The 12164-nt window shown below is 36.7% G+C and overlaps 1 protein-coding gene across 1 annotated transcript in view; it reads right to left on the bottom strand.

The window, feature by feature from the left end:
• Positions 1-282: 282 nt before the first annotated feature.
• CIBAR1 (CBY1 interacting BAR domain containing 1) overlaps positions 283-12164 on the bottom strand; it is a 29835-nt gene continuing 17953 nt past the window's right edge. Inside the window, 3 exon segments of the mRNA XM_067536403.1 lie at positions 283-1066; positions 9954-10073; positions 11750-11863. Of these exon segments, the coding sequence (XP_067392504.1) occupies positions 956-1066; positions 9954-10073; positions 11750-11863 (345 nt within the window). The 3' untranslated portion in view covers positions 283-955.

Genomic DNA, 12164 nt, shown 5'->3' with positions numbered 1-12164 from the left:
AGATACTTAGGTAAATACATTGAAATCCTGTAAAAACTGTCCATAACTATTCTAGTGGCAAGAATCAGTAACTGAATTGACTAATATAAAAGGCAAGTATGAAAAAGGTGATGTAAACTTATACAATGGTTCTATCATGAAGGCACTTTCACCTAAAAAGGAAGCTGTATAAAAAGGAGCACTCTTGGGTTAGAGTCTTGGTTCTGATACAAGCCATTTGCACCACTTGTAAAAAACCCTAAAGCCATCTTAGATAGCCAGCTGAGGCTTTCCTCAAGAAACAAAAGATATATGCTACCCTGCCTCCTAGTCTGGGACACAAGGACATTGGCAAGGCAAGGTAGTATGCCAGGACCACTTCTGTATTCTGCTTTGCAACTACTGCAGTGGCTCTTTGGGGCTGTGGAGAGCCAGGCACAAGTTTCCCTAGTAGCTGCATTACAAGTAGCTGGCCTCAACATTGGGAGGTGAAACGAAGCTAGCATACAGCTACCTAAATCCTGTGACAAACCACCTTAGCTAGACCTAAAAATGAGGCTCCTTCTGTTCATTATCTGCCTAAGCAATAATTAAACATTATAGTATATCACTTTATTGAAATACCTTGAATGCAATAGTAGACAAAAAATGGAAGTTTGACAAATTATGTAGACTGCATACAACTTTGTAGAAGAATTACACTATTAAAATATTTGCTTTTCATTTTCTGTCTACTGAAATCATCCATTTTCAGTATACTTAGTTTTATTCTTCTGCAAGACTGACTTGCTGTTCAAGTAACAAACAGCCAGTCAGACAAACTGACAGCAACATTTAATCCTATGTCTTGCTGCTCTGTTGTGATTATTTTAATGGATGACCTCATGAAATTCTCATAATCTAACATATAAAAGCCTTAAAGCAAAGAAAGGCTTATCATGTGAAAAATGCAAAAACAAAAAACTTAGAACAGTTCTCAAAGTTCTCTCTCTTCCTTGGTAGCTTCCAATTCATCATCATCTTCCTCCTCTTCCTCCTCCTCTTCATCTTCCTCCTCCTCTTTTCTTAGCCGACTGTTAGAAATTTGCTAAAAATTGAATCAAACCTATGTCAGACTTTTTGAGAGACACTTTAGGAAAAAAATTCTCCCCACATTGAATCCATGCAATTTTAGGATTGAACTGGTTGTAGTATTGTTTTAAAAAAGTTATCTAAATTTCCTGTAAGGAATATAATACCAAGAATAAGACACAGTACATGATATAAATTCAAGTTAGCTAACTTCAGAGAATCATTTTTAAATGGTCATATGATCCAATTGTCAGTAAAAGAGGAAAATTAAATATGCATTCATAGGACAGGGTTAATAAGCTAGTAGCAGTCCGACACACCTATGTGGGCCATGTCTACACTATGGCTTTTACAGTGACACCATTACGGTGCCAGAGCGCAGATCCTTCCTGCATTGATGGAAGGTATTTTTCCGTGGCTGTAGGCACTCCGCTTCCACAAGTGATGGTAACTAGGTTGATGGAACCATTCTCCATCAACCCTGTTTACACTGGGAGGGAGGGGGAAGTAGGTTGGCATAGCTACAGTGCTCAGGGGGATGAATTTTTCACAACTCTGTGTGCTGTAGCTATGTCAACCTAACTTTTAAGTGAAGACCAAGCTGTGGGAAATCAATATTTGGTTTCTTGTTACCATGAGCTGGCTGTGTAGGGAACTCTGTGGAGGTCTTGAAAGAATTAAGGGAGTTAGGAACATCTATTCAGTTAGCCAAGAATCAGCAATGACAAGCACCAGAGACATTCGTGTCTTTCTCCTGAGAAAAGATCACCACACAATATAGTCTTGAAGTTATGACTGGGTAAGCTTCCCTTCTAGATTTTTCAAATTCACAGCAGTGTTCTTTCTGCAACCCCCCTCTTTCCACCAATATCGGTACTTCTTTCTTACCCCCAGTTTTCCATGCATGTGAGATGGTACTTCTGTCCCTGCTCTCCCACTAGTTATCTTGCAGGGGTGCAATTTATACCTTCTTTCTTTACTTCCCCAACCACAACCTGCTGTCCAGTTTTATTCCATCTTCAGAAAGCCTGTGCTGTCCATGCTGCTGACAAGGGCTCAAACTTGATTCTCACTCTTATATGAGAGTTGAATCAGGCCTATAGTTAACCATTCAAAGCAAGGAGCAGGTCTTCCGGAAAACAAAATAAAACAAAAACCCCTCACCTACCCACCCCCACCCCAAAACAGAGGTGCTGGAGGACTAACAAACTGTAGATATAAAATGTCTAATTTTTCTCTCTGATTCACTTTTCTGATAATTTAAGGTTTTAGTTACAAGTGTCCTTTGAAACCATCTGATTTATAATTATTACCTAGCTACATTAACAGAGGCCAGACAGGGTTTGTATTAAATTAGATCATGTTTGCAGTTTTGGATCTGATCTTCTGTGCAGACTCTACTTATAAGTCCCATCTATTTTTAGAATGCAAAAAAAATTTTTGACTGAATAAACTGGCAGTCCTTAAAAGATACTCTGGATACATTTGGTATAGGCCCTAAATTTCAAAATTAGATTAATTTATATTCCAACCAATATGCTATTGTATGAGTGAATGGACATTATCAGAAAAATTCTTCATTTTTAGAGGCACAAACCAAGAATGCCCATTATCACTTCTTTCTGCTACAAATATGGAGACATTCATTCAACTACTCAGAAATAATTCTAATATAAGTGGAATTACAATAGGAAACGGGGAATACAAGGCAGCCTTATATGCAGATGATGGTATGGTATGTGTTACAAATCCCACTCACACACTACTAGTTGCAAAAGGAAATACTAAAATTTGGCAAAAAGTCAGGATTTAAAATAACCTACAAGTCAGAGTGCCCGGATGTAGTTGTGGATTCTGATCTATATAGAATGATATACAAGATAAATACAAATATAACTGGGGAATATACATTTAAAGAAGGGGGCAAGATTATATAATATTACACTCCTTTGCTCAACAAATCAAATTGGTAAAAACACAATTTCAGAGTTAGGCAAAACTATGGTAGTTAAAATGAATATCTGATACTTAATTAACTTCCTTTTCCAAACACTCCTAGGTTTAGTCCCAGGAAGTCTCGAAAATCAATGGCATCTGCAATAAACAAATTCATTTAGAGAAATAAGAATCTCAGAGTTAAGCAATTTGTTACAAAGGCCATGATAAAAGGGAGGATTGGCTCTATAACCACCATTCTATAAAAAATAACAATAGAAGCTTGGGATAATTTATTTAGAAAGCTAAGCCTATATCCATCACCTCTAACATCCATAGCAGACAATATAGAGAGTAACACCATAAAAACATAGGAAGTTTTGACATTTGGGAATTTACAGATATATCAAAATTCAGCCATTTGTTTGGAGAAAATACATTTAGATCATTTGAAATATGACTCACACGGCACACCAAAATTCCAGTATATCAATACATAAAATTAAGACATTTTTCAACCCACCCCACAAAAAAGCAAACCTAAGAGAAAATTGTTGGAAATTGAAGAACTCACTACATCCATGAAACACAAAGACTTTACCCTCAATCTATAAAAAGTAATCTTTAACTGCTACTTAGAGGAAATAACTATGTTCGTGAAAAGTTGATGTGAGCATAGACACCAAAACTAAAGAATGGGAGAATATATGCAAAAATAGTCCCCAGACCTCAACTCATAATAAAAGAAAACTACGCAAAATTCTTTATCAAAAGGTACCTAGCTCCCCTTAAAATTAAACAAATTTATGGTATAGGGAGAGAATATGCTGGAGAGAATGTAATGAAATGGGAGTAATTTATATATGGCAGACTTGCTCAAAAATTAAGACAGTTTGGGAAGCCGTTGGAGACTTTATAAGGGAGGGAAATAACAGGGTGTCAGCAATCAGAAAACACTTTAGTATTTTTTATTAAATTGTCCTGAAAACTCTGTTTTACAAAAGCCATAAAGAATTAATCTCTTATCTCCTAGATGCTCCTAAAATTGCTATAGCAAAGTGATAGAAGAGAAGTGACTCCCCTAAGTTTATTGACTGGTATAAAAAGTGTGGGAAATTCTGGTACTAGAAAAATTAACTCATCAAGTCAGAGTTTCACAGGAGAGGAAAAAACAATATTGAGAAGTCTGGTGGAACTTTTTGGAGTTTTCTGAAAGATGGTCATTGCCTGTCACCATACCTGATCATCTGAGAACTTCTTTTGAATACTAAGGAAGGGATAAAACAACAACAGTCAAAGTTAAACTCAAAATTAAGATATTAAAATAAGGAAAATGGATAGGATGAAGGAGAGGAAAAGGCTTAATACTGTGTAGAGTTTTGATAGAACAAGCAATAAACAGGTTACATAGCTAAATGTAAGAAAAACAGAAGCGTAGACCTAAACAAAAGATGAAAGACTAACTGGTGCTATCAACTGAAAAGACAGAAGAGGAAGAGGAAGAATTGAAAAGCATCAACCATAATATGTGATCAATACATAAAGTTGAAAAAAGTGACTGATAGCAGGGCTTGTCAGTACAGCTTTAGGGATTTACATAGGTCAATTTATAATTGTGTATTTGTGCATAATACGAAGTTTATCCCTATTTAAATTATAAACATTTTTATAAGATTTCTGTTATAAAAGGATGGATCTATTAATAAATAATTAAAAACCATCAGATTTTCAGTGTTTCCTAGTGACACCTGGGTCCTAATCTGCTTCATGACACTGTCAAAATGGTAGCTTCCTGTTTTTAATTGTAGTTTATGATGTTCAGACTCTTACACATGTTTAATGACCCTACCCTTTGTGTTTAGGATATTGCATACTACACTGAAGTTTTCCTTTATGGGAGCCTTAGAACTTGGATTTCCATTCTATGCCAAAATCTGTTTTTTAAAAATAAATTACAAAGACTATAAAGAGCAAGTAATTCACAGTGGCATTCAAGTAATTCAAAGTAGCATTCATGCCATTTGGCAGACTAAGGCCTGGTCTACACACACTTTGTGTATCAATACAACTATTTCACTTAGGGTTTTTGTCCAAAATACTTGTCCCAGTATAAAGATACCTTATCCCATATGGGAACAGCTATTCTGGTACAAAGCACTTTTGTACCAACACAACTGCATCCACAGTAGGGGGGTCAATACCACCTTAAAATACTACTACAGCTAAAGTGGTACAATTTCTGTGACTAGCCCTAACATATGAATTCTGATATCTACTGTAGCTTTCCTGTATAATAAAGATAGTATCTTAAATAATTTTCTATTTATTGCTACTCAGTGGCTCCCAAATTATGAAGCATTCTGTGTGTCTTATCTTTATAAACATAACTCTCTGAGTGATAGACATATTAGAGCAACATTAGCAAGGCACTCCAGGATGGTTTGACAGCACACCTATACAAATGGACAACTAAGAGCTGATCCTTGTTATTTTACATTACTAGATACATTATTAGATACGTACACAGATATGTACCCAGTTATTGTTGACAATTCCAACAATTTTTATTGGATTTGATGCAGAAAAATAGAAAAAGCAAATAAAAGTAGAAGAAAAGAAAATTAAACCAGAAAGTTTTCTGTTTAGTTGATCATTAAGATTAAAACAGAGTTCCTTTATCATAAAGCAGAAAAAAAAATGTGTACAATAGTTTATAAAGATAGCATTCTTATCCACAAAATACAAAACCCCTTCTGAATGAATGTGCTAGCATGCTTTAGGCATTTAACTCTGAGAGGCCAGTATGATGATGTTAGAGGCCCAGTGCAATTTGAGTTGCTTGACCACTGTTTTGGGGCCCAGCATAGCTTAAGTTGCTTGCTTGACCATTCTGGCCTCAACAACTTGACATTTTCCGGTTGGCAGAAACAAATAAAAATATTAAGTAACCTTGCAGATGTCTCAGTTTCTGCATATCACAGCACATAATAAAACAAAATACATAACACGTATGCTCGAAGCTGCACATAAATAATGGTAATGGGATAACAAGTTATCCATGAATGTCTGGAAGAACACTTTTTCCCTGCCAAGGGGCATATTTTGTTTACCGCCCCTCTTATTACCAAATCTTGTTTTAACAACCCCAATTATTTTAATAAAAATAAAATATAATTAAGAATAAAAACCCAATGTAAATAATAAAATATATAATAAATAAATATATAAGAAAAAAATTATACATAAAAAATATTAAAAAATCACTACTTAAACAAGAATGCTTCATCAATGCCTGATTCCGCAGACAATGCTACTGGTTGGACCAAAAGATCCAATGACTACCTTGTGGGGCCCCTGAAGAAAGTCGTTCCTGTATACAGTCTTCCAAGTGACTGTTTAGTTCTCCAAGTTTATTAAATATAATATACTGTAGTTAATTTTAAATATTTAAGTAGTATATTTATTAAAAATCCTTGCACATTAAACGTTATTGATCTGCAAATCCAGCGTACCGTGTCTCAATAGTATCCACACTGATCATTAAGCATCCAGTATCAACAGATGTAATTTGACTAAGGTCCAAAATTCAGTGAAGGATAGAGTAAGACATCTGCATTCGCACTGACTAGCAAGTGCTGGTTCAGTAGCATTGCCAGACTGAGTCCCACTGCAGTGGCTCCTTTTCAAGGGACAGACTATCTTACTAAGCTTTTCTGGACATTACCACCTGATAGTTCACAATTCTAATGCCCAGTGTGGCAATGGAGAACATCATTTTCCCTAGAGCATCTAGCTTCTTGGCCTATCTAACTGAAGGGACAAAGTGGATTTGACCCCACCTTTAGCTTTTTGAATGGCAATTCCCAACACCCATGAATTTGGAGCTGGGTGGATCAGAAGAATGGGAATCTCTCAGGAAGCAGCTGTATAACTTGTCTGCTTTCTTAGAGTCGCCTGTCCGGATGTTGGATTAATCAGATACCTTGCCAGTCTTTGATGGTTTATTATAACTGGCAAAAATTATCTTCTAGAAGGTGACCCCAAAATATCAAGAACAGGTGTGTCATTTAATCTAAGGTTCCTAAGGGATGTGAAAAGTAATTAGTAGCCAACCTTCCCATGTGTTTGTGAAATTGGAACATATCTTCAGAGGGGGAGGAAGATGATGCACCCACACTATCATCTGGTGAAGTTTGATCATCCAGATTCATATATACACCCAGAGATTCAATGGGTCCCTTTAGTTCCTCTTCAGGAAGCATGTCTGGGACAAGTAAAGGAGACTTCCTTCAGTACCAGACAGTGACAGATCTGGGCAGGATATTTCCCTTGAACTCTTTTGGGAGAAGGCTCTGTTTGAAACTGCCTTTCTTCATCCCTTTTATATTCAGGTTAATACATAGGGGAAGGCAAATATGTCCACAGTGCCCACGGTGGTACCTCCTCATACAAGGGAGGGTAATCTTGTGATCTGAAGAGTTGGAACAGAGTCTTGATAACTCTAATTTCTCATCATTTTCCTGGCAGAGGAAGCGCAAGGAAAAATGTCAGCCAGGTCATAGCCTGATTCTGGGTCAAAGGCAGTTTCCAAGGGTGACAATAATGGTTTGGCAAGCAAAAAATCAAAGGAGGTGAAACATTTCCCTAGAGAACCAGTAGATATACTAGGTGGAGGTTCATTTATCTCCAGAGAGGTCTATATAGATAGAGAAACTGATTTAGCCTTGTAAAGCTCTTTCTTTTCTGGAGGAGGAACTAGCCTCCCACTATCTTACACTTCTTTACCCTATAAGCACCGAAGAGAACTTACTCAGTGCTGCATGAAGGACCCCCTGATCTGAATGAGGGTATTCCAGGGGCTTGATACCTGAGCCATCATGAACCTGAGTCATCCTATTAACAGTGGATCCTCCAGTAGGAGCTTAGCGGCTCACAAGAAGCATCAGGTGCCTCTTCAGTCTCACAAAGAAGTTTCAGGTCTGGAACCAATGGCGTCTGATCCGGACCAGGGGGCAGATCTGTAATTTGGTCTCAGCCCTCAATAAGCACTCTTTACTGTGGTTCTGACTTCCAAGGCTGAAGCTTTATGAGGGCACTTTTGCACTTCAGTGCATGGAACTAGACATACCAGTGCCTTAGAGGTATTCTCTCGAGAATTAACTTTTATAGTAGAGGTGTCACCTCTGATCTTTATGGATTCACAGTGACTGTTACCTTAAGTTTGACTCCAGTCAAAGAGGCAGACACCTATACTGGGACTTTACTGGGCTTTCTGACCCCTTGGGGGCCAGAGTTGAGGCTGATATCCCAGCACTTACAGATCCCTGGGTTTCTGGAAATGAATGGTTTAACTGCTAATGCTTCCTGCAATAACATAGCTTGGAGGACAATACAACTCCATTCTGGACCTAGGGGTGAAGGTGCTGAATATGGAATAAAGAGAAGGTGAATTATGTTTCATCAAACTGGGCAGACAACACATTTGTATCCAAAGCAGGAAAAGCAGCAGAGCAAGAAGCCCACCTCTTGAACCCTGATTTCTTTGTCTTTGGTTCCAACATACTGGAAAAAAGGACCTGTGCAGGGCAGTAAGATCCTTAGTCAAAAACCCATCCAAAAAAGAAGACAAGAAAAAAGAAAAAGAACTAACAGCTAGCTAAATGAAGAAGGCGATGACACTGGAAACTATATATTCCTGTGAACTGGGGTGCAAGAACCTGGCAAGGTTCCTGGTCCAGCTGCTACCATAGCTGGAAAGAATAGCAATCATCACACCACGCCTTCTTTTATCGCCCTACCCTCGAAATCTTCAGAGCCACCAAAAGAAGGGCAGGGAGGATCAGAGTGCTCCAATGGGCACTGCTATTGGAAGGTTCCATTGGTCCAAGCTCCCACTCTTGAGCTGCATCAACAGTGTAATGTGCAGAGGCCGCTCAAAGAATGTCATTATCTCTGTAAAACTTATTACTAGACTGCTCCATAAAATGCGACATGAGAGCTAAAAGCCTGCTACCTTGCTTGATTCTGATCGGTCTTGAAACATTTCAATTTTAGAGATTTTGAAATACTGTTCAATTTCTCACAATCTGTACTCTATACTAGAGTGAATGTTTTGTTTGTAAGACATCTTTTCTTCTTACTCTCCTTTTTTGCCCTATTGTGGTGTATTTTATACATCTTATTTCTTCCAATATTGTCAGCAATTTGTGCTTCTTTCTTATTTCCAATTTTTTGCATGACTTCACTATTTTTATTTCTCCATTATCATCTTCCTCTTCATATTTTTTCAATTTATTGGACACATTTTAGAATGTAGTAGGGAATCTTCCTATTCATCCATACTAGATCATTTTACCCATTTTGATATATTTATCCTTGAGTGGAATGCATTCTTGCTGCAATCATTAATATTGACAAATCTCTCTTACCCAATCTCTGTATCTTATTCTTATCGCAGTCAGTTTACAAGCTGGCTCTTCTAAAATGATATAAATACTAAAAATGTATCTACAGAATTCTCCTCCATATCTCATATTCAATAATGACCAATTTTCATTTCCTACAAAGTTATTTTGACAAAGTTAGCCATTCTAGACTTCAGAAGGGAAAAAGAAAAAAATTGTATCTATTGTATTCTTCTTTCACCCAAGTGCTGGCAGAACCGTTTCTGATGTGTTTCTTCCCAATTTTTTCCTTTTTTTATTAAATAGTTTACAATAGAATATTTACTATTGTATGCAAATCTTAGTCATTTTAAACAAGATTATCATTATAATTCTTAGGCACAAGATATGAAATTAAAATGTTCACCGAATGTATGTGTAATGAACTTTTCACTCTCCTCCATCCTCAGGTGGTGTAATTTGTCATAGGCTCATTACAGTCAAAGGACCTATGAGATAGTGTGTCTATTTTAACATATTTTCTGAAATTAATCTTGAACCTAACATTTATATTTTCTATCTTACCTGTACCATTCCAGATGAAAATTTTGATGAACCAGTTCTCTGAAGGGGAGACTTTGAGTTTGCACGGACTATGTCTAAACGAGACTGATAGTCTGGTGGATACAGTGAACTCCGAAAAACCTGTTCAAGGAAAAATGTCAGTGAATTTAATGGCATGATATAAATGCCAGACTGACAGCCCAAGAGACTAAAACTCTCTAACACAAATACAGCATTGGATAGCGGCAATATAATATTACCCTCCCAACACTGATTTAAAAGGACTACCTCTAGAATAGAGAGAATAATTCAATCTATTCTTATGGTATAGACTACTAGATCATCTTCTATATAATTAATGTCATTCAACATGGTTTTATGAAAAATACATCTTGGCAAATTAACTATCATTTTTTGACAAGATTACAAATTTAGTTGACAAAGATAATATTGTTGATGTACTATATTAGACTTCTGTAAGGTATTTAACTTGGGACCACGTGACATGTTGACTGAGAAACTAGAATGATACAACCTGAACATGCACACATTAAATGGATCAAAAATTGGCTAAATGATAGGTCTCAAATATTATTATAAATGAGGAATCAACATCAAGCAAGTCTGTTTCTAGTGAGGTCCTGCAGGGATCAGTTCTTGGCCCTACATTATATAATATTTTTACCAATGACTTGGAAAAAACAAAATTACTGATAAAATTTGCAAGGAACACAGGATGTGGGAGTGATAAATAATGAAGAGGACAACTCACTGACAGAGTAATCTGATTTGCTTGGTAAGATGGGTGCAAGCAAACAATATGCATGTCAATACGGGCAAATGTAAGGTCATACCATATAGAGACAAAGAATGTAGGTCATATTTTCAGGATGGGGGCTCAGAAACAGAATCTCAAAGAAACTTGGGGAGGGATCCTAGTGGATAATAATATGAACAGGAGTTCCCACTGTGATGCTGAGTCTAGAAGGGCTAATGCAATCTCTGAATGTATAAACGGGAATAGCTAGCAGGTTATATTTTATATTACCTCTGTATTTGGCAATGGTCTGACTGCTACTGGAATACTGTGTCCAGTTCTGGTGTCCACACTTCAAGAAGGATGTTGAAAAATTGGAAACAGTTCAGAAACGAGCCATGAGTATGATTAAAGGATTGGAAAATGTGCCTTATAACTAGAGACTCAAGGAGCATAATCAAGTTATCTAAAGAAATAGGAGGATAAAGGGTGACTCAGTTATAATCTATATGTACCTACATGGGGAACAGAAATTTGATAACAGAGGCCCCTTCAATCTTGCAGACAAAGGTATAACAAGATCCAATGGCTGGAAGTTGAAGCTAGCCAAATTCAGACTAGAAATAAGGGGCACATTTTTAACAGTGGAAGTAATTAATCATTGGAACAATTTACCAAGGATTGTGATGGATTCTCCATCTATGGAAATTTTAAAAAAATCAATCATCAGGATTGGATGTTTTTCTAAAAGAAATGCTCTAGCATTCAATCACTGTTATTGGACTTGAAGCAGGAACTAAGGAACTCTTAATGACCTGTGTTATTCGGGAGGTTAGATGAGGTGATCACAATGGCATAAAAATCTGTCTATGAATCTATACCCACTTAAAGGCTCCTTCATACCACTGGAGTAGTGTAAAAGGTATTAGTATAAATGAGAATCAGTCCTATTAAGATATCATCCTTTGCATTTTCTCACTAAGTCAACATTTGTAGATCAATAGTGTGCAGCTTGGCCTTGTATGTAAATACTAAGAAAAAATGTCTTGATTGCCCTTACCTCTAAATCTTCGTTCTCATCAATATTGTTTATATTTTGGTAGGCAGCAGTGTAAATCTCTAAAGCTTTTCCATGGAATAACATTTCAATAGTTATAAATTCAGAAAATATGCTCTAAAAATGAATTAAGATAAAGGTTTTATTTGTATGCAGCTATGTTAATTTACATGCCAAAAGTACACTTCTGCTTCAAACACACAAACTGTATCAGAATTATATCATTGATATCCTATGACAGAAACAGCAAAATAGATCAGTGCACTTTTCTTATTTTAAAAAGTTGGACTTAAATCCTAACTATTGACTCCCTAAGTCTGTTGGCAGCTCGGAAAACCACTGTCTATCCTGTTCCCATTTCATATACCATTTTAATTCCTATCAAACAGTTGACTAGTGACATGTATGACAGGAACAG

This window comes from Emydura macquarii, unplaced genomic scaffold (genome assembly GCF_026122565.2).
Source record: "Emydura macquarii macquarii isolate MOO-44397 ecotype Brisbane River unplaced genomic scaffold, CSIRO-AGI_Emac_v2 contig_383, whole genome shotgun sequence".
NCBI classification, from domain to species: domain Eukaryota; kingdom Metazoa; phylum Chordata; order Testudines; family Chelidae; genus Emydura; species Emydura macquarii.
The sequence above is the reverse complement of the archived record's forward strand: the minus strand, read 5'-3'. Positions and strand labels throughout refer to the sequence as shown.